Source organism: Centruroides sculpturatus, unplaced genomic scaffold (assembly GCF_000671375.1).
Source record: "Centruroides sculpturatus isolate CEXI.00-Female unplaced genomic scaffold, Cexi_2.0 scaffold27, whole genome shotgun sequence".
Classification (NCBI taxonomy): Eukaryota; Metazoa; Arthropoda; class Arachnida; order Scorpiones; family Buthidae; genus Centruroides; species Centruroides sculpturatus.
The window spans coordinates 1036438-1061373 of record NW_019384318.1 but is presented as its reverse complement, the minus strand read 5'-3'; the positions used below and the strand labels follow the sequence as shown (position 1 = coordinate 1061373).

Here is a 24936-nt window from a genome sequence, read left to right as displayed (position 1 = left end):
GCAAGACAGGTGCACCATCTGAATTACAGCCCTGAATTACATTCTACAATACCCAGAGCCTGCAGCGACCGAAAACTCCTCTTTATATGTGAGTCTCTATTCATAACAATCTCTGAAACGTGCAACACACCCACTACCCACTCTAGAACTGCCCAACATATGGATTGCCCTATATAAACGGTTAAACAGCGATTTACATCATCTGTCACACCGTTGACGGGGGCCAGCACCACGCATGCACTGTATTACATTGCATGTATAACATAGTACGTATTTGAAATTTATAGCCATTTCATATCGAGTTTATTCCAAAAGCATTTTATTTAAATTTATATGCGTTCTTTTCCATTTCGAATGTATATGTTTGACATAAAAAGTTTTTTATTTCACCTGAGGACGACGAAAATATATTCTTTGAAATCGCTCAAAAAGAAAACTATTAATAATGCCATACACAGTGAAAATTTATTTTACTACTACTATTACTTGGTGTGAGTATAATACTAAAACTAGATTAAATGAAATAAAATTAAATTGTATTAATAAATCTAATTTTCTTTATTTTGATCATTAAAGTCACACCTTATCCTATATGCGAGATCATCTTATAAGCAAGTAAATATGGTATTATGATACAATACAGAATATGTTTTTATTAAAAAAAATTAAAGTATTTTAATGTATTAAAATTTATATACAGGAAAGGTTACTTCAACTACATTTTAATACAATAACTTTTTTAAAATTTAGCTATAATATGAAGCAATTAAAAATTAAAAGATGTCTTTTTAAACATGTTTTCTGTTATTTTACCAAATAAAATGAAAAGAACATTATTAAAATAATCAAGTGTTAACTTATTAATGACAGGATATCAAGGAATAAATGACAGTTGAGTTAATTTTTCTCCAAATAACTTTAAATATACATTAAAATTTAATATACTATTATTATATACAAATAATATTTCCTCATAGTATCAATTATAAATAAATAATTAGTAATTAAGCTTTGATAAATATAACTATAGAATGAAAATCACTTATTAATACAAATGTAATGAACTTTGCATTAAAAAGTTGTTATAACTATTAAATAAAATTTGTTTATTTTATATTACCCATGCACATTTGCATCATCATACTGTCTTCGTATCCATCATGACAATCGCATCGAAAAGAACCGGCCGTATTTCTACATGTTCCGCTACCGCATACGTTGTGTGCAATTGTACATTCGTTGATATCTAACAAATACAAAATTAACAAATCATTATTGATACATATGTAATATATAATAAAATATAAAAAATCATTAACAGTAAATAAATTTATATCATACAAATAAAATGTTTCAAGACTGAGAAATAAATTTACTACTAATTAAATTTTCACATTAAATGCTAATATTATGCTTCAATTAAATGAATTTCTCATTGACTTACTTTTGATTTTATTTATCTTACATTTATTAAATTAGATATGTAGTGAAGCATATAAATATTGCTTTACCCGTGCAATTTAATCCATCAGAGTCCAATGCATATCCGGGATTACACTGACAATTGTAACTTCCAACTGAATTTCTACAACGTCCGTTTTGACATATATTTGGAAAATGGACACACTCATTGATGTCTATAATAAAAATTAAATATTTAATTTGAAAGTGATGGTAATCTGAAGGAAAAATGTCATTAATAAACTTATTTTACAGATATAAAAAAATGATTCTAAAATCTTAAAATAACTATCAGACTCACACAACAGATTTGGTTGTATTTTTTTTTATCAATATAATATATTTTTCTTGCATGTGGGCTCTATAGATATCATGTATACTTTAGTTAGAATTCATATAAAATTTAAAGGAGAAATTTAATTAATAAAAAAATTCTATCTGCAGTATCTTAACTGATTTCAAAGCAGAATACTTACAAATTTTATTTATCTACCTTCTTCAATATTATTTTTATTAATATGATATTTTTTGATTTATCCACTTAATCAGTAGCGTAGCGTAGTGGGGGCAACAGGGGCAGCCCGCCCCGGGCGGCACTTTTTAGGGGGCGGCAAAATTTCACAATAAATAATAATAATATCTTGTAAGAATTTGAACCATTTTATTTCATATTTTCGTCCCCCTATGACTCGGACCGATTGAAATGAGCATGGAATAGTGTTACCATCCATCCAGATAGTCCGAGAATCGACTCGCCATCCAGGGATATCATGCGCCTGTTGACCTTTTTTTTTTTTTATTTTGCTTGTACGATTTATTCGTATATATATACATCTCCAATATCCAATACAGCTAGGTCACTTCCTTTACTCCTATCCAAGTCTCCCTAGTCACTAATTGTAACTGATTTAGAACCAGCATGCACTGCACATTATTCTTCGCATTGCAAAATGACATATGCATACGTCAGGAACTTCTATTCGAACAAACCTCCCCTGCCGTCCGGGTCAGCGATTTTAAAAAGGTGCCAACACTAGCACAAAATTTTTCATTACTTATTCTGTGACGAAATTGAATTTTAGTCTTTTAAATTGAGATACCTAAATAGGGGGAGCAAAATTTTCCTTCTCCCTGGGCGGCTGACACCCACGCTACGCCACTGCACTTAATGTCAATAAAAACAAACAAGTTCTTTCGTGGCTTAAAATATGTTCTTTATTTCATCAGCATTAAGCACGTAAGATTTTTTTTTTCCTGTTTTATCACATTCTTAGTTTTACACAAAATATTTTTTTAAATAATAATCATTTAAGTTGCTAGAAAAATTATTGAAAAAATCATTTAATATATTTCAAATTAAAATTGAAAATGGTATATTTCGCAATTTAAATATAAAAGAAACTAAATCATCTTCATTCTTCCATCTTGCAAAGAAAATCTGTTTTATTTGTGGTGATTGGACAAGATGGAAGAATAGAGACGAGTTAGTTATCTATTTTTAATTAGTATGACTTAGTTCGTATACATAAATGAAGCCTATCTTCATAGATATAAAGAAGAATCTATTTTCACATTTTTTATATTAATATTGATTATTTCAGAAATCACATAAAAATTCCTCCAATTTATTAAAAATAGCAATACTACAGTAAAAATAATAACTTTTTCTCTAACCTGTAAGAAATCCTATTTCGCCTCGAGCTCTCCCGTCGAAAGCAAATCCGATTCCTTTTATACATAATTCTTTGAAAGCATCTGTTAAAACAAATTAATAAACTTAGCCGTAACAATACATAATGTTATAGTAATCTATTATAATACTTAAATTTAAACTTATTTTTTGAGGACATATCAAGGAATAAATGACAGTTGAGTTAATTTTTCTCCAAATAACTTTAAATATACATTAAAATTTAATATACTATTATTATATACAAATAATATTTCCTCATAGTATCAATTATAAATAAATAATTAGTAATTAAGCTTTGATAAATATAACTATAGAATGAAAATCACTTATTAATACAAATGTAATGAACTTTGCATTAAAAAGTTGTTATAACTATTAAATAAAATTTGTTTATTTTATATTACCCATGCACATTTGCATCATCATACTGTCTTCGTATCCATCATGACAATCGCATCGAAAAGAACCGGCCGTATTTCTACATGTTCCGCTACCGCATACGTTGTGTGCAATTGTACATTCGTTGATATCTAACAAATACAAAATTAACAAATCATTATTGATACATATGTAATATATAATAAAATATAAAAAATCATTAACAGTAAATAAATTTATATCATACAAATAAAATGTTTCAAGACTGAGAAATAAATTTACTACTAATTAAATTTTCACATTAAATGCTAATATTATGCTTCAATTAAATGAATTTCTCATTGACTTACTTTTGATTTTATTTATCTTACATTTATTAAATTAGATATGTAGTGAAGCATATAAATATTGCTTTACCCGTGCAATTTAATCCATCAGAGTCCAATGCATATCCGGGATTACACTGACAATTGTAACTTCCAACTGAATTTCTACAACGTCCGTTTTGACATATATTTGGAAAATGGACACACTCATTGATGTCTATAATAAAAATTAAATATTTAATTTGAAAGTGATGGTAATCTGAAGGAAAAATGTCATTAATAAACTTATTTTACAGATATAAAAAAATGATTCTAAAATCTTAAAATAACTATCAGACTCACACAACAGATTTGGTTGTATTTTTTTTTATCAATATAATATATTTTTCTTGCATGTGGGCTCTATAGATATCATGTATACTTTAGTTAGAATTCATATAAAATTTAAAGGAGAAATTTAATTAATAAAAAAATTCTATCTGCAGTATCTTAACTGATTTCAAAGCAGAATACTTACAAATTTTATTTATCTACCTTCTTCAATATTATTTTTATTAATATGATATTTTTTGATTTATCCACTTAATCAGTAGCGTAGCGTAGTGGGGGCAACAGGGGCAGCCCGCCCCGGGCGGCACTTTTTAGGGGGCGGCAAAATTTCACAATAAATAATAATAATATCTTGTAAGAATTTGAACCATTTTATTTCATATTTTCGTCCCCCTACGACTCGGACCGATTGAAATGAGCATGGAATAGTGTTACCATCCATCCAGATAGTCCGAGAATCGACTCGCCATCCAGGGATATCATGCGCCTGTTGACCTTTTTTTTTTTTTATTTTGCTTGTACGATTTATTCGTATATATATACATCTCCAATATCCAATACAGCTAGGTCACTTCCTTTACTCCTATCCAAGTCTCCCTAGTCACTAATTGTAACTGATTTAGAACCAGCATGCACTGCACATTATTCTTCGCATTGCAAAATGACATATGCATACGTCAGGAACTTCTATTCGAACAAACCTCCCCTGCCGTCCGGGTCAGCGATTTTAAAAAGGTGCCAACACTAGCACAAAATTTTTCATTACTTATTCTGTGACGAAATTGAATTTTAGTCTTTTAAATTGAGATACCTAAATAGGGGGAGCAAAATTTTCCTTCTCCCTGGGCGGCTGACACCCACGCTACGCCACTGCACTTAATGTCAATAAAAACAAACAAGTTCTTTCGTGGCTTAAAATATGTTCTTTATTTCATCAGCATTAAGCACGTAAGATTTTTTTTTTCCTGTTTTATCACATTCTTAGTTTTACACAAAATATTTTTTTAAATAATAATCATTTAAGTTGCTAGAAAAATTATTGAAAAAATCATTTAATATATTTCAAATTAAAATTGAAAATGGTATATTTCGCAATTTAAATATAAAAGAAACTAAATCATCTTCATTCTTCCATCTTGCAAAGAAAATCTGTTTTATTTGTGGTGATTGGACAAGATGGAAGAATAGAGACGAGTTAGTTATCTATTTTTAATTAGTATGACTTAGTTCGTATACATAAATGAAGCCTATCTTCATAGATATAAAGAAGAATCTATTTTCACATTTTTTATATTAATATTGATTATTTCAGAAATCACATAAAAATTCCTCCAATTTATTAAAAATAGCAATACTACAGTAAAAATAATAACTTTTTCTCTAACCTGTAAGAAATCCTATTTCGCCTCGAGCTCTCCCGTCGAAAGCAAATCCGATTCCTTTTATACATAATTCTTTGAAAGCATCTGTTAAAACAAATTAATAAACTTAGCCGTAACAATACATAATGTTATAGTAATCTATTATAATACTTAAATTTAAACTTATTTTTTGAGGACTCAATAAGTTATATATATATATTTTTTAAACTGTTTTAATAAATGTGTTTAAATAATTCTCGTGTGTGTAATTTAGAACTTACAAACAATGCTTCAATTTCAATTTTTATATATCCAAATTTATAGATTTCAGTTTCCAGAAATCATTAAAATATGTCTGTTTATGCATATTTGTATATACATATTATACAAATATATATACATATTTTAAAGCTGTTTTATACGAAATATTTTTGCCATTTATTTGAATAAATCTACTTTTCAGCTGATAATTTTAAACATTATCTGGGCACATATATTTAATTTTTTGCTACTTCAATGTTATAATTCAAGATTAGAATCATAGAATATTGTCCATTACCAAAGAAAGCTTCAATTAACTGTAGAAGTTCTATTTATCATTATTTAAGTCTTTAAATGTTGTTCTTTAGCTTAAATCTAGAAAGTACACTGACAAAGACAGTTCTATTTCCAGATTTAAACTAAAGAACATTCTTAATAAAGAATAAGAATTCTGTAATGTCTCAGAAATATTAATAAGTTAGTTTTGACAGAAGTCTTCTAATCTTGCATTTTAGTCAGGATTCCCTGATTTATCTCTTTATGCCTACATAATTCCTTAACTATTTCTCCATTTTCCTCATATTTCTACAATGCTTCTCAAACAATTTTGTTAAATAGAAATCAATAATAATTTCTGCTGATTTTTACGTCTATAAGCAAGAGGATTAAGATGTGACTTAATTTAGATATCCTGGAAATAGTTCTCACTTAAATCTTCAGAAACTTATTACTGAATCTTTTCCCCCCTCTTTCTAATATAAAATATGGATCTTTATATGAATGTACTGAAAATTTATTTTATTAACATACTACATAAATTTGGAATTGTCAAATCTTACAGAATAATTGAAAATTAAAAGGAATATACTCTTATGTTGTGTTTTCATTCATGGTCATGCACTTATCCATGAAAAACATTAAAGCCCTTACAAAATGTATAAAAACTTATGAGGAAAAGTATTCAGTTATTGTCATCTTAACAAAACTCGCTTATATTTATCCTCATCCTTAACTGATTCAATTAAGAATAATTTCCTAATTAATCAATTGTATAGCTAAGAGCATGGATCAACGTCTTTAACACTTTTTCCAGCAACACGCCACTTTATTCAAACAATGTTAAAGGTGTTGCTTACTCTAAACTAGTTCCAACTTTCATACAAGTATTTTTAACAGTATGGATCTCCATACAATTTCTTTCAATCTCATTAACATATTTTTAAATTACTTTAACCCAATATATTATATTAATATTTTACCCGTTCCTGGTCTGGGACAGGGTTCGCAAGTGTGACCCCATGCTTGGCCGATGGAACAGCAACATAACATTTTGCGATAGAGGCCATCAAAAGGTTTGTTGCAACGTCCTTTAGTAAACTGTGCAAAGCATAATTCTTCACGTAAATCTAGAATAAATAAAAACCATATTATTAATTGTTTATTTCATTAAATAGAACTTTTTTAAATATAGGTCTAAATTAGGCTATTCAATCTTTTTCAATATTTGGTGGATTGAACTAGCATGGTTTAAACCACCATGTGCTTTATTTTGTTAGAGAAAACTTCTTTTAGTATGAAGATGTTAGACTATTTAAAATGTGATGTTTTAAGTAAACTAACATTAGAATGCTTTAAAAATAAAAACTAAATCAAATAGAAAAGACTAAAAAGAGATTTTTTTAACAGGATTTTTTTAACAAGGTAAAAATGAGTTAGGCTTTCAAAACTTTCTCCTAATAAGTATCAATAGTGCATACAAACAATAAGGATATATTTAGTTTTCGGAAATAATTTTATCTTTAATTCATTTTTTTTATTAATTATAACGATATATGAATCTGGGATCTTTTTATCTAATTTATTATTAAAAAAACGTTTTATTTCTGTTTTAAATCTTACTAAAAGAGTGGTTAATAAAATGTTTATGGTGTGCAATTAGTCCATATTTAATGGTTATAATGGCCAATTTAGTAATTATAAGAATGTATAAGTGTAATAATAAACATACTAAAAGTATTTCTCATTGATTTGAATAATAAATCCCTTTTTTTATTTTGTTTAAGTTTAAAAAATGTAAAAATTTTCTTGTAAATGAATCTATAAAGTTAATCGAAGACTGAAAATTAAAATTATAAATTTAAAACAAGCAAAATAAAAAACAAAAGTAAAATTAATATGGAATATCTTCAATATTTTCTAAAAGAAAATATAATGCTTGCAAGTGTTAGTTTACTCTATAAGTAAGTAATTAAGTTCTTCCAGAGTCAATTTAAAAATATTTTGAATATCATAAACTTGCTACCAAATAAAGGGATACAAAAACTATTTTATTAAATACACAAATAGAAAATAAACATTCTGTCAGAATAAATCAAAATTCTATAAATTTTCATATAAACAAACATTCATATGAAAATTTATACGCTTAGGATAGAGATATTGATATTGATAATATATTTTTTACATGATAATTAATGCAATAACTTTCTATTTTGTCCCCTTTTTTTTAGACTGAGGTTGAAATTTATGTATAAAACTGAATTTGACAACTAATTTTACAAATTCACACAAAGAGCCAAAAATAAAAGAAAGTCAAACCTTAAAAATAAAATAGAAAACTTCCTACTCAAATTAATTTCCAAAAATATTAAACTGGATAAAGTCTTCTACATCCAATAAAGAAGATTCATTAATTGCAACGTCAATGATTTGTAAAACATTTCTCAAAGTAAAATAAGTACAGTAAAACTTGAGAGGCAAAATTCCCAAAACAGAAACTTGTGAAAGCCTAAAAATTGCATTTATTTCAATAATACCATCAAATTTTCCCCCATAAAATAGCCTGTCTAGAACATGCGTGAACAAATGGAAAGCTACATGTATTATATTTTGTTATTAATTCACATTAGTTAGAACCTATCAAACACAAGCTTAAATAAGTATTGAATCAAAAAGCCTGGAAAAAAACAAAAAAAAATTAATTGACTTAAATTAATCTGAATTGAAACCTATCAATTTCAATTCAAACTAATATATTGATATAATAATTAATATATTGATATAATATAATGTAAAAAATAAAAGTAGGTTTAAAGAGATTAATATTATTTACAGTTAACTGCATACCAATGCATTTTGTTTTGCTAGGATCCAATATCAGTCCAGGAGGACAATTGCAGACATACGATCCATCAGTATTTACACACAACCCACCTCCCTGACATATGTTTGTATATACTTCGCATTCATTAATATCTGAAATAAATGGAAAAAATGAATATATGTGTATGTTTCTAAATGTTGGTAAATATTTTTTAAAATGTTTATTATTTAAATGAAAATTATTACCGATTTAAATTTGTAAATTAATTTAAATATAAAAATTTACCTGTACATGTTGCACCATCTAACATAGCATAACCTCTTGGACATCTTAAATCTATATAACATAGAGCAAGCTATTATTATATTAAAATAGTTTTATATGTTTGAATGGCAGATTATGAACAAAAAATTTAATTTTACAAAACAGCCTTAATTTTTAAATGCATTACAATATATCTTTTTAAATATTTGAATGCTTACCACTGTCAGAACATAATATACAAGGACTTCCCCAGGCTTTACCAATGCCTCCACAACATTCTGATTTCAGCATTGGTATTTTCACATCATTTTCACATTGACCATCTTTGATAGAAAGCCAACATGATGCTTTTCTGTTATCTACAATTTAAATAAAATAAATAAATAAATATATATATATTTAAGATACTTTTGCATGCTATTACAAATGTTAATATTAAAAGTAAGAATATTCATTTAAAGAAAACGTTTTAATGTAAACAATGTAATTAGAAATACAGTCGACCTCCCCTATAACACTGTTGATAATTCCGTTTTATATGAATTCCATGTTGTACGAGTCACTTAGATTTTACAAATACATGAGCCGTTCACAGCCTGGCACACGTTTGTAAAATCTAAGTGACTCGTACAACATAGAATTCATATAAAACGGAATTATCAACAGTGTTATAGGGGGGGTTGACTGTACCAAAAAGAGATTTTATTATAATATAAGAATACATTACCAATACAAATATTTCTTGTTGCGTCCAAAGTTGAGCCTGGTTCACATTCACATCGATAACTTCCTAAAGTATTAATACAAGTTCCACCAATACAAATTTCTTGACCCGGTTCTTTACATTCGTCAATATCTGTAATATGAAAATTTTAATTAATAAATAATTCAAAGTAACTAAATATTTATGTAAAATTAAATTCAAAGAAATAAATAAACCATATTTTTCTTTAATTTTTTTTAATATTAAATATTTAAAAAATTATGAAAGTACTTAGAAAGCTTGACACTATCTTAGCGAAGACTCAAGAGACAAAACTGCTAGTTTATGAATACCAAAAATTAATTACTTTGAATTTTTTTACTCACTTTAAGCCATTTTTAGTGTAAATTGAAAGTAAAATATTTATAAAGTAAGGACATTTTGAAAAAGTCCTATCCTGTAGCCATAAAAATAGATTGGTAAAATTTCCTTTTTAGTGGTACTGAAGATAGTGTAAATTATTATGTAAATAAAATATACAATAATATTGTCTTTTAGTGTTAAATTGGGTAAGATTAAAGAAATGCTAATTTATTCAACCCAATAATAAACATATTTAACTTTTTCGATTCTATAAATATTTTTAATTAGATTGTTTAATTTATAAATACATAAAATCAATTTTAACTAATTTTTATATAAAGATATTAAAATAAACAAACCTTCACACATATTAGTTTGAGTATTATGCCGAAATCCCGTAGGGCAGGTGCACTGAAAACTTCCCGGAGTATTGCGGCACTGCCCGTTATCACAGAGAAGTAAATTTATTGCACACTCGTTAATGTCTAAAAGTTAAAAATAAATAAAAAACAAAAGCTTCTGAATTATTCTAGTACTTCAATTACGTATATAAATAAATATATTGTAATAATACAGTTCAATTTAATATATAACAATTCTATACTATTCATATCATTTCAAAATTAAATAATGCATTAAAAATATCATAGCTAAAATTTAAGTAAAATATATTAATGACTAGCAGATGAGCCCGGTGTTCTCGGACAAAAAGTAATGATAGAAAAGATTAAGATTATTAGATTATAACCGTTTTCACCAGGTGCAAGAATTAGGTCCCTTTCTTCCGAGACTAATTAGGGAATTTTTAGATAGGTCTAAAATATGTTAGATTTCCCACAAAAACACAAAAAACTGCAACTAAAATAGTACAGTAGAAGTCAAGTTCTTCAAGGTAATCCTTAACCCTCTCCCTCACAGAAGGGATTTCGAAAAATCCCTTCTTAGTGTACATTCTCGTGATGTACCCTAACTGTATACCAAATTTCAAATTTCAACTCCTAATCATTTGGGCTCTGCGCTTGTTATTATTTTTATTATTATCAACCCATCTCTATTATAAGATAAAAAAATCGAAATTACTTATTGTGGCATCATCACAATGCAAGGCTGCAATGTTTAGTCATATTTTAATTTAAATTATTGTAAGAATCTACAGCAAATTTATCACTCTATGTAAGGTAAAATTTTGAAACGAAATCATGATTTCCAGTCCAGATTAGAAGTCACACAATATATAGATTCATATATAGTTAATCAAGATCTCCAGCCCCTAAGCCCTTTCATATCTGGTCTCTATTTTCATCGATCTAACTTTGTTCTTGTGATTGGATGGACTGATGGACAATATTTCTGCAATTTTCAAATTACAATCTAATAATTTAAAATTATTAAAAAACTTTCTGAAAATATCAATAACTGATTTATGCTACATAATTTTTTAAAAATTCAAATTTGAAATTTTAATAACTTTTTTGTCAACATACCTGTACAGATTTTTCCTGTGCCGTCAACTTGATATCCTGGATTGCATATGCATCTGTAACTATCTTTCAAATTTTCGCATGCTCCGTTTGGACATATATTAGGTAATACAATACATTCGTTAATATCTGAAAAACATTATAAAGTCAAACAATTATTTTCATAAATTAATAATTTCATTTTTTTAATGTGAATTTAACTTAAAAGTCATGTATATAAATTGTTGTACAGTATTAATGTATACTTCAACTAATATTTGAACATACTTTTAAAATTTGCTTGATTGAGAGTATTTTTAAAAAATATGAAAATATAGTCTTGAGTTGTTTAAGNTACCCTAACTGTATACCAAATTTCAAATTTCAACTCCTAATCATTTGGGCTCTGCGCTTGTTATTATTTTTATTATTATCAACCCATCTCTATTATAAGATAAAAAAATCGAAATTACTTATTGTGGCATCATCACAATGCAAGGCTGCAATGTTTAGTCATATTTTAATTTAAATTATTGTAAGAATCTACAGCAAATTTATCACTCTATGTAAGGTAAAATTTTGAAACGAAATCATGATTTCCAGTCCAGATTAGAAGTCACACAATATATAGATTCATATATAGTTAATCAAGATCTCCAGCCCCTAAGCCCTTTCATATCTGGTCTCTATTTTCATCGATCTAACTTTGTTCTTGTGATTGGATGGACTGATGGACAATAGGTCTGCAATTTTCAAATTACAATCTAATAATTTAAAATTATTAAAAAACTTTCTGAAAATATCAATAACTGATTTATGCTACATAATTTTTTAAAAATTCAAATTTGAAATTTTAATAACTTTTTTGTCAACATACCTGTACAGATTTTTCCTGTGCCGTCAACTTGATATCCTGGATTGCATATGCATCTGTAACTATCTTTCAAATTTTCGCATGCTCCGTTTGGACATATATTAGGTAATACAATACATTCGTTAATATCTGAAAAACATTATAAAGTCAAACAATTATTTTCATAAATTAATAATTTCATTTTTTTAATGTGAATTTAACTTAAAAGTCATGTATATAAATTGTTGTACAGTATTAATACTTTTTAAAATTAATAAAACATAATGTAATGTTTATCTAATACTTTGTATATTTTATTTATTTTAGATATCCAAATATTAATACACATTAATTTTATAAAAAAATACAAAAAAATAACAATTTTCTTCATTCTATAATAATAATAATAGAATGTTTTATTATGAAGCTATTAATTGGTAAATATAAAGATAAAATAGCTATATTATAAAAAAAATATATAAAATACTTTGATAAATTTTTAGTAGTTGTAAAATTCATTAGCTCTAATATCATAACTGAGCATAAAATTCCAAAATTAACCTTAGAAACTAATGAACACAAAAATGGATGCTGATATTATAAGAATTAGTTTTCAAAAGTTGTAGAGACATTCACACATTTGTCAAAATAAATTGCTTTAAAAATCAGTAACTCAGCAAATATTTATGTAAACGAACACAAAGTATTGTGAATTTCTCAATGTAAGATTGATAATATGTTTTTTCCATCTTTATAAAAAAGGCATTATTTAATGTTTTTGTAAATACTTTTTCTATTTTGCAAAAATTTAACGTAACCAAATGAATTCCTTTCAATTTAATTTAGAAAATAACTGCCTTTTTTCATTAAAATCAGCTTTATTTTTTGTAATTAATAAACCTTTCTGTTTTAATTTTAGTAGAGCAGAGACCTTTTAATAAGTTTTATAAAGAAACAAATAATTTAAACGGTTTTAAGTAGAAAAAAATTTTAAAAAATACATCAAATCTACTGTGCAAAATACTAAAGCTAATTGTATTGTGATTGCATTGTGTTATGTATTACAATTAATACAATATTTACATAGTATTTACCATTATTGTATTAATTCCAATACATAACAAAAACAAACCACAAACATGGTTTTTAAAGTTAAACAAAATTGAAAAATTGAAACTGCAGGATCTTTTTCTATTAATTAATATTTAAGTTAATTAGAAATTTATTTGCCTTCTCCTTCATGACCAATTCCAGGACCTCCAGGACACAGTTGTGAATATTCCACAGAACTTGGCGCCGGACACGGAATGCATAATCTTCCCCACGCCGGTGTCATCGCCCCTCTTATTGCACAACAACAAGCCGATTTTGTAACAAGCATTGCTGATTGTAAACTACAATCACCATTTTTATAAGATGCATAACAGTAATCTTTTCTTGTATCTAGAATTGAAAAATATTTCTATATAATATATACTGTATAATATTATGTTAAAAATGTATTAAAAACATGCAATTTATTTGAAAGTTTTACGTAAGTAAACCTAATATCCTGAAAAATTTTATCAATATTAAAAAATTTATTAAATTTATGACACATATATAATACTTTATGATATAATTCATAATAAAAAGTTTCATGTAATAATTATTTTTCCACTAAGTAATATAAATATTTACTCAGTTCATAACGTTAAGTTGTAATTTTAATTTTAAAACAAATTTTTCAGGTTACTCTAATTCACTTTTGTAAAATGTAAAATAATATATAATAATTTCAAATATACTGGCAAATCTAATAAGCTAGCATGTCCAGCTAGTCTTGGGGGGTGGAGTATCAATGCACTGGGTGTTTGTCTGTATTTATATGTAACTAGATAGCCAGTTAATTAAAACTACAAATAATAATTTAATTAAAATTTTAAAAAATTTAAAACTCTGGCCAAACCAAAACAGAAACAAAAACCAAAACTAAAGTTAAAAATCAAATCAAATCAATTGAAACATAATATTTAAGAAAGTGTGAATAAAGTACTTGTCTGGCTTGATTGATTTGGCTATATTTCATGCAGGCAGTCAGAGTTGAGTCTCTATTTATAGCACTTCTTTGTAAAGTGTTAGTTTCAGTTTTGCTTGGCTGCCATGGAACATTTTGTTTTTAATATATAAAATATATAGAATACAGATATAAAATTTAGAGTAGATATAGGTAAAAGTGTACAAAGCACAAAATAAGATTCTAATTAGAGTATTCTTGTTTCAAACTAACCAAGGTAAGAATATTCTGGAAAAATTGAAATGGTGCATTAGCTGATGATGCAAAGTTAACAGAATGTCACTATATATATATATTATAATGTTAATTTCTTGATGACTGTTATGTTCCTGAAGTGTTTAACAAGAACAAAATATAAAAAAATTTTTATTTACTTAATGTTTCTTCAATTTTAGTGGATATTTTAAAAATTATTCTTGTCCTGGCCATTTTATTAATAAAATCTTTCTTCCCAATAGTCATAAAATTATCCTCACTTCCAATTATTCAGTAATATTAAGCTTAGATACTAAGAAGCTCTGACAAAGTCTGGTAACCAGAATTTTTCCACCATAATGTTCTATTTTTGTTAATCAAAATATGTATTGAATCTTCTAAATAAACTATACAAATTAGGGATGCTTATAACTGTCTTATTACTGAACAATTTTAAAGTTTTATGGAATAATGATTATTAAGACATACAGTTAAGTTACTTTAAACAATTGTTAAATGTAAAATGAATGTATATCAACTGGACTTTTAAATACAAAAACCATGTTAAAACATTTAAAAATATATATTTTTTGATAAAATAAAGATTTTTTTTCATCAAAGATTTCATCAAACTGATGAGGGATGTTAGCTATCCAAAACATTTTTTCATAAAAAAAAAAAAAATTAAAGAAACAAACATGTTCTTTCTTCAAAAACTCTATATATCTNTGATAAATTTGGTGTAGATTCTTACAATAATTTAAATTAAAATATGACTAAACATTGCAGCCTTGCATTGTGATGATGCCACAATAAGTAATTTCGATTTTTTTATCTTATAATAGAGATGGGTTGATAATAATAAAAATAATAACAAGCGCAGAGCCCAAATGATTAGGAGTTGAAATTTGAAATTTGGTATACAGTTAGGGTACATCACGAGAATGTACACTAAGAAGGGATTTTTCGAAATCCCTTCTGTGAGGGAGAGGGTTAAGGATTACCTTGAAGAACTTGACTTCTACTGTACTATTTTAGTTGCAGTTTTTTGTGTTTTTGTGGGAAATCTAACATATTTTAGACCTATCTAAAAATTCCCTAATTAGTCTCAGAAGAAAGGGACCTAATTCTTGCACCTGGTGAAAACGGTTATAATCTAATAATCTTAATCTTTTCTATCATTACTTTTTGTCCGAGAACACCGGGCTCATCTGCTAGTCATTAATATATTTTACTTAAATTTTAGCTATGATATTTTTAATGCATTATTTAATTTTGAAATGATATGAATAGTATAGAATTGTTATATATTAAATTGAACTGTATTATTACAATATATTTATTTATATACGTAATTGAAGTACTAGAATAATTCAGAAGCTTTTGTTTTTTATTTATTTTTAACTTTTAGACATTAACGAGTGTGCAATAAATTTACTTCTCTGTGATAACGGGCAGTGCCGCAATACTCCGGGAAGTTTTCAGTGCACCTGCCCTACGGGATTTCGGCATAATACTCAAACTAATATGTGTGAAGGTTTGTTTATTTTAATATCTTTATATAAAAATTAGTTAAAATTGATTTTATGTATTTATAAATTAAACAATCTAATTAAAAATATTTATAGAATCGAAAAAGTTAAATATGTTTATTATTGGGTTGAATAAATTAGCATTTCTTTAATCTTACCCAATTTAACACTAAAAGACAATATTATTGTATATTTTATTTACATAATAATTTACACTAACTTCAGTACCACTAAAAAGGAAATTTTACCAATCTATTTTTATGGCTACAGGATAGGACTTTTTCAAAATGTCCTTACTTTATAAATATTTTACTTTCAATTTACACTAAAAATGGCTTAAAGTGAGTAAAAAAATTCAAAGTAATTAATTTTTGGTATTCATAAACTAGCAGTTTTGTCTCTTGAGTCTTCGCTAAGATAGTGTCAAGCTTTCTAAGTACTTTCATAATTTTTTAAATATTTAATATTAAAAAAAATTAAAGAAAAATATGGTTTATTTATTTCTTTGAATTTAATTTTACATAAATATTTAGTTACTTTGAATTATTTATTAATTAAAATTTTCATATTACAGATATTGACGAATGTAAAGAACCGGGTCAAGAAATTTGTATTGGTGGAACTTGTATTAATACTTTAGGAAGTTATCGATGTGAATGTGAACCAGGCTCAACTTTGGACGCAACAAGAAATATTTGTATTGGTAATGTATTCTTATATTATAATAAAATCTCTTTTTGGTACAGTCAACCCCCCCTATAACACTGTTGATAATTCCGTTTTATATGAATTCCATGTTGTACGAGTCACTTAGATTTTACAAATACATGAGCCGTTCACAGCCTGGCACACGTTTGTAAAATCTAAGTGACTCGTACAACATAGAATTCATATAAAACGGAATTATCAACAGTGTTATAGGGGGGGTTGACTGTACCAAAAAGAGATTTTATTATAATATAAGAATACATTACCAATACAAATATTTCTTGTTGCGTCCAAAGTTGAGCCTGGTTCACATTCACATCGATAACTTCCTAAAGTATTAATACAAGTTCCACCAATACAAATTTCTTGACCCGGTTCTTTACATTCGTCAATATCTGTAATATGAAAATTTTAATTAATAAATAATTCAAAGTAACTAAATATTTATGTAAAATTAAATTCAAAGAAATAAATAAACCATATTTTTCTTTAATTTTTTTTAATATTAAATATTTAAAAAATTATGAAAGTACTTAGAAAGCTTGACACTATCTTAGCGAAGACTCAAGAGACAAAACTGCTAGTTTATGAATACCAAAAATTAATTACTTTGAATTTTTTTACTCACTTTAAGCCATTTTTAGTGTAAATTGAAAGTAAAATATTTATAAAGTAAGGACATTTTGAAAAAGTCCTATCCTGTAGCCATAAAAATAGATTGGTAAAATTTCCTTTTTAGTGGTACTGAAGTTAGTGTAAATTATTATGTAAATAAAATATACAATAATATTGTCTTTTAGTGTTAAATTGGGTAAGATTAAAGAAATGCTAATTTATTCAACCCAATAATAAACATATTTAACTTTTTCGATTCTATAAATATTTTTAATTAGATTGTTTAATTTATAAATACATAAAATCAATTTTAACTAATTTTTATATAAAGATATTAAAATAAACAAACCTTCACACATATTAGTTTGAGTATTATGCCGAAATCCCGTAGGGCAGGTGCACTGAAAACTTCCCGGAGTATTGCGGCACTGCCCGTTATCACAGAGAAGTAAATTTATTGCACACTCGTTAATGTCTAAAAGTTAAAAATAAATAAAAAACAAAAGCTTCTGAATTATTCTAGTACTTCAATTACGTATATAAATAAATATATTGTAATAATACAGTTCAATTTAATATATAACAATTCTATACTATTCATATCATTTCAAAATTAAATAATGCATTAAAAATATCATAGCTAAAATTTAAGTAAAATATATTAATGACTAGCAGATGAGCCCGGTGTTCTCGGACAAAAAGTAATGATAGAAAAGATTAAGATTATTAGATTATAACCGTTTTCACCAGGTGCAAGAATTAGGTCCCTTTCTTCTGAGACTAATTAGGGAATTTTTAGATAGGTCTAAAATATGTTAGATTTCCCACAAAAACACAAAAAACTGCAACTAAAATAGTACAGTAGAAGTCAAGTTCTTCAAGGTAATCCTTAACCCTCTCCCTCACAGAAGGGATTTCGAAAAATCCCTTCTTAGTGTACATTCTCGTGATGTACCCTAACTGTATACCAAATTTCAAATTTCAACTCCTAATCATTTGGGCTCTGCGCTTGTTATTATTTTTATTATTATCAACCCATCTCTATTATAAGATAAAAAAATCGAAATTACTTATTGTGGCATCATCACAATGCAAGGCTGCAATGTTTAGTCATATTTTAATTTAAATTATTGTAAGAATCTACAGCAAATTTATCACTCTATGTAAGGTAAAATTTTGAAACGAAATCATGATTTCCAGTCCAGATTAGAAGTCACACAATATATAGATTCATATATAGTTAATCAAGATCTCCAGCCCCTAAGCCCTTTCATATCTGGTCTCTATTTTCATCGATCTAACTTTGTTCTTGTGATTGGATGGACTGATGGACAATAGGTCTGCAATTTTCAAATTACAATCTAATAATTTAAAATTATTAAAAAACTTTCTGAAAATATCAATAACTGATTTATGCTACATAATTTTTTAAAAATTCAAATTTGAAATTTTAATAACTTTTTTGTCAACATACCTGTACAGATTTTTCCTGTGCCGTCAACTTGATATCCTGGATTGCATATGCATCTGTAACTATCTTTCAAATTTTCGCATGCTCCGTTTGGACATATATTAGGTAATACAATACATTCGTTAATATCTGAAAAACATTATAAAGTCAAACAATTATTTTCATAAATTAATAATTTCATTTTTTTAATGTGAATTTAACTTAAAAGTCATGTATATAAATTGTTGTACAGTATTAATACTTTTTAAAATTAATAAAACATAATGTAATGTTTATCTAATACTTTGTATATTTTATTTATTTTAGATATCCAAATATTAATACACATTAATTTTATAAAAAAATACAAAAAAATAACAATTTTCTTCATTCTATAATAATAATAATAGAATGTTTTATTATGAAGCTATTAATTGGTAAATATAAAGATAAAATAGCTATATTATAAAAAAAATATATAAAATACTTTGATAAATTTTTAGTAGTTGTAAAATTCATTAGCTCTAATATCATAACTGAGCATAAAATTCCAAAATTAACCTTAGAAACTAATGAACACAAAAATGGATGCTGATATTATAAGAATTAGTTTTCAAAAGTTGTAGAGACATTCACACATTTGTCAAAATAAATTGCTTTAAAAATCAGTAACTCAGCAAATATTTATGTAAACGAAAACAAAGTATTGTGAATTTCTCAATGTAAGATTGATAATATGTTTTTTCCATCTTTATAAAAAAAGCATTATTTAATGTTTTTGTAAATACTTTTTCTATTTTGCAAAAATTTAACGTAACCAAATGAATTCCTTTCAATTTAATTTAGAAAATAACTGTCTTTTTTCATTAAAATCAGTTTTATTTTTTGTAATTAATAAACCTTTCTGTTTTAATTTTAGTAGAGCAGAGACCTTTTAATAAGTTTTATAAAGAAACAAATAATTTAAACGGTTTTAAGTAGAAAAAAATTTTAAAAAATACATCAAATCTACTGTGCAAAATACTAAAGCTAATTGTATTGTGATTGCATTGTGTTATGTATTACAATTAATACAATATTTACATAGTATTTACCATTATTGTATTAATTCCAATACATAACAAAAACAAACCACAAACATGGTTTTTTAAGTTAAACAAAATTGAAAAATTGAAACTGCAGGATCTTTTTCTATTAATTAATATTTAAGTTAATTAGAAATTTATTTGCCTTCTCCTTCATGACCAATTCCAGGACCTCCAGGACACAGTTGTGAATATTCCACAGAACTTGGCGCCGGACACGGAATGCATAATCTTCCCCACGCCGGTGTCATCGCCCCTCTTATTGCACAACAACAAGCCGATTTTGTAACAAGCATTGCTGATTGTAAACTACAATCACCATTTTTATAAGATGCATAACAGTAATCTTTTCTTGTATCTAGAATTGAAAAATATTTCTATATAATATATACTGTATAATATTATGTTAAAAATGTATTAAAAACATGCAATTTATTTGAAAGTTTTACGTAAGTAAACCTAATATCCTGAAAAATTTTATCAATATTAAAAAATTTATTAAATTTATGACACATATATAATACTTTATGATATAATTCATAATAAAAAGTTTCATGTAATAATTATTTTTCCACTAAGTAATATAAATATTTACTCAGTTCATAACGTTAAGTTGTAATTTTAATTTTAAAACAAATTTTTCAGGTTACTCTAATTCACTTTTGTAAAATGTAAAATAATATATAATAATTTCAAATATACTGGCAAATCTAATAAGCTAGCATGTCCAGCTAGTCTTGGGGGGTGGAGTATCAATGCACTGGGTGTTTGTCTGTATTTATATGTAACTAGATAGCCAGTTAATTAAAACTACAAATAATAATTTAATTAAAATTTTAAAAAATTTAAAACTCTGGCCAAACCAAAACAGAAACAAAAACCAAAACTAAAGTTAAAAATCAAATCAAATCAATTGAAACATAATATTTAAGAAAGTGTGAATAAAGTACTTGTCTGGCTTGATTGATTTGGCTATATTTCATGCAGGCAGTCAGAGTTGAGTCTCTATTTATAGCACTTCTTTGTAAAGTGTTAGTTTCAGTTTTGCTTGGCTGCCATGGAACATTTTGTTTTTAATATATAAAATATATAGAATACAGATATAAAATTTAGAGTAGATATAGGTAAAAGTGTACAAAGCACAAAATAAGATTCTAATTAGAGTATTCTTGTTTCAAACTAACCAAGGTAAGAATATTCTGGAAAAATTGAAATGGTGCATTAGCTGATGATGCAAAGTTAACAGAATGTCACTATATATATATATTATAATGTTAATTTCTTGATGACTGTTATGTTCCTGAAGTGTTTAACAAGAACAAAATATAAAAAAATTTTTATTTACTTAATGTTTCTTCAATTTTAGTGGATATTTTAAAAATTATTCTTGTCCTGGCCATTTTATTAATAAAATCTTTCTTCCCAATAGTCATAAAATTATCCTCACTTCCAATTATTCAGTAATATTAAGCTTAGATACTAAGAAGCTCTGACAAAGTCTGGTAACCAGAATTTTTCCACCATAATGTTCTATTTTTGTTAATCAAAATATGTATTGAATCTTCTAAATAAATTATACAAATTAGGGATGCTTATAACTGTCTTATTACTGAACAATTTTAAAGTTTTATGGAATAATGATTATTAAGACATACAGTTAAGTTACTTTAAACAATTGTTAAATGTAAAATGAATGTATATCAACTGGACTTTTAAATACAAAAACCATGTTAAAACATTTAAAAATATATATTTTTTGATAAAATAAAGATTTTTTTTCATCAAAGATTTCATCAAACTGATGAGGGATGTTAGCTATCCAAAACATTTTTTCATAAAAAAAAAAAAACATTAAAGAAACAAACATGTTCTTTCTTCAAAAACTCTATATATCTGTCAACTTTGTTAAAATATAAATATTTTTTTTTATAAGTCTCAACTTACAGAAAATGTGTTGCATGCCATTCAGAAGATAGTAAGAACTATTTAATTGATACAATACTTATTCTAAAAAAATAACATAAATATTTATAAATATTAAAATATAAATTATTACAAAGAAATTACCAACCAAGACATCCTCTTCCTCCTGGACCTGTAGTAAATCCATCTGAGCAGACACATCTAAAACTGCCATCAGTATTTTCACATTTTCCATTTATACAAATATTATAAGAATCATAACATTCATTGATATCTAAAAGTATAAATAATAAACATTAAATATATTTTTTATATTTTTATTTTGAAAAATTTAATAAAAATTATTAGATTAGACACACACACATATATATATAAAGATTTTCTAAAGTAATGAGCAATAATTTTTATAAATTGTTATTTTGTTTTATTAAAAATTGAAGTACACCATCTTAAATTGTAGAACTCCTGTTTACTTTCTGAAATAATCTCCACTTCTTTGTACACATCTTTCTTTACATTCAGGAAGTTTAAATATCCCCGTGGTAGAACTTCATTCCAGCTCTTCAAAGGCATTGATGCATTGCTTTCTTGATTGCTACTATTGTCTCATAATGTTTGCTTCATATCTGATCCTTCACAAATCCAAATAGATGGTAGTCTAAGGGTGCTAGATCAGAGCTGTAGGAAGAATGTGAAAGAATTTCCAAACCCATCTTCCCATGTATAGTGGGCAGTATGGAGCCAAACATTGTTGTGTTGCAGGATGATCTTTCTTCCAGGAGATTTATCGTAAAATGCTTGTTTAAGCTTGTGCATTGTATGGCCGTAATGATCAGCATTAATCATCTGACCAGGTTTCAGAAAATTAGCCAAAATCAACCCTTCTGCATCTCAGAAGATCATACTCATAACCTTTGCAGCTGATGGCACTGTTTTTGCTTTCTTGTTTGTTGGAGAATTCAAATGATACCATTCTATGCTCTGCTGTTTCATTTATGGCTTAAAATATTTGCTAAAAACAAATACTGGCTCAAAAGCAGTATTTGTCACCTGTAGCAATATTGAGCAAAAACTCATCTTCATTTCAATAACTCTGAAGCAGTTCTGAGGTGAAGGTTTTGTACTGAACTTTGTGGTCTTCAGTCAATAAATGCAGTACCCAATGACACAAACTTTCCTGCAGCTTAAGCTTTTAATCATCTCCTAAACTGCATGGTACTCTATTCCAAGGTTCTCACTATTTTCTCTGAAGTCACACCTGTCTTCCTGAATGATCTCATCAACTTGCACCTGTTGTGTTCTATTGTGGCTGTTTGAGGGTCACTGTTATGAGGCTGATCTTGGATATTTGTGTTCCCATCTTTAAAATGTTTCACTCATCTCCTAATACTATTGGCATCCATGCAGGCTGAAGTCTCTGGTGAATTTTGCAGCAGGGATTGCCTCCTTAACAAGAAACTGAATGAAGGCATGCTGACAAAATGAAACATCACTGTACGCCATTTTGTTTGGCATTCTTGCAATCATGTGATGCAAGCTATTGATGTCATAGGCACACAAATATGCCCCAAGACATGTACCACCTACCAGACAGTAATATAATAATTCTTCTGCTATTGCAAATTTGACTATAAATAATTTTGCTCATTAATTTTGTTATGACTCTCATATATACATAGTATATACTACTTTCTTAACATTCAAAATTCTCGCAATTATAGGCATAATATCTTGAGTTCATTTTTCAAATAAATTTTCCACATAAATCCAAGATAATTTTACAAATAAGAAAGATAAATAATTTACAAATTCTAAAAAAAGTTGTTTTAATCAATTAGATAAATGTAATTGCAATTAACTTACACCTTTATCTGACTAAATCTAAAATTTTACTTTGTACAATTTAAATTTGAAATGATCAAAAAGCAGTAACATAATTAGAAATTTAATTTAGCAGAATAATTGAAATAAATTATTATGTAATTAAAATATTTATATGTTTTAAATCATATTTAAAAAATTTAAATTAAAAAATTATTGAGTGATCTAATTCAATTTAAATGAAAATATGTATACCTATACAAGTATGACCAGATTTTGAAAGTTTATATCCAACATTACAAATGCATTTAAAACTTCCATCAACATTAATACATTTTCCATTTTTACACATGCCAGTTTCTTCACATTCGTTGTAATCAATGCAAAAATCTCCATCGGGCGATAAAATAAATCCATTTTTACAAGCGCATCGATAACTTCCGGGTAAATTTTCACACGTTCCTTTTAAACAGATTCCACTGTTCTCAGAGCATTCGTTAATATCTGTAGGAAAAAAATATATAAAATATTTAATTTCTATTTGTTAAATTTAATAAAAAATTAAATTTATAAAATATGTATATTATCATTTACAATTTAAGTTACACAATATTTTCAACATAAATTTTAAAAATATTTCTTAAAAAAATAATATCTTAAAAACTTTTAAGAATATAAATAAATGAATGTTAATAATGTTTCATTTAATTTAAATGTGAATAAATCCAATGTATTTTAACATTTTATAAAGATAAAACAAAATCTTTCTTCATGTTAAACAAATTTATAAATTTTAAACAATTGTTTCATACATAACCTGTACACGTAAATTTATATTAATTAATAATATACTCACCAATACAAGCCTGATTATTAGATGTGGCAGTAAACCCAGGATTACACTGGCACGCATATGATCCATCTATATTTATACACTTGCCATTGGAACACATTCCGGTAACAGAACATTCATCTCGATCTAAAGTAAATATTTT

At 26.3% G+C, this 24936-nt stretch overlaps 1 protein-coding gene across 1 annotated transcript in view; it reads right to left on the bottom strand.

The window, feature by feature from the left end:
- Window positions 1-24936, bottom strand: part of LOC111624140 (fibrillin-1-like) — a 90250-nt gene that overhangs the window by 50697 nt on the left and 14617 nt on the right. Inside the window, exons 11-28 of the mRNA XM_023366937.1 lie at window positions 24798-24920; window positions 24197-24445; window positions 22269-22394; window positions 20343-20555; window positions 19137-19262; window positions 18012-18137; window positions 17285-17442; window positions 13787-14018; window positions 12581-12706; window positions 10603-10728; window positions 9905-10033; window positions 9396-9536; window positions 9199-9249; window positions 8937-9065; window positions 7070-7216; window positions 5574-5654; window positions 3950-4075; window positions 3559-3684 (exon numbers count right to left, since the gene is read on the bottom strand). Coding sequence (XP_023222705.1) covers window positions 3559-3684; window positions 3950-4075; window positions 5574-5654; window positions 7070-7216; window positions 8937-9065; window positions 9199-9249; window positions 9396-9536; window positions 9905-10033; window positions 10603-10728; window positions 12581-12706; window positions 13787-14018; window positions 17285-17442; window positions 18012-18137; window positions 19137-19262; window positions 20343-20555; window positions 22269-22394; window positions 24197-24445; window positions 24798-24920 — 2535 coding nt within the window. The remainder of the gene's footprint in view (window positions 1-3558; window positions 3685-3949; window positions 4076-5573; window positions 5655-7069; window positions 7217-8936; window positions 9066-9198; window positions 9250-9395; window positions 9537-9904; window positions 10034-10602; window positions 10729-12580; window positions 12707-13786; window positions 14019-17284; window positions 17443-18011; window positions 18138-19136; window positions 19263-20342; window positions 20556-22268; window positions 22395-24196; window positions 24446-24797; window positions 24921-24936) is intronic.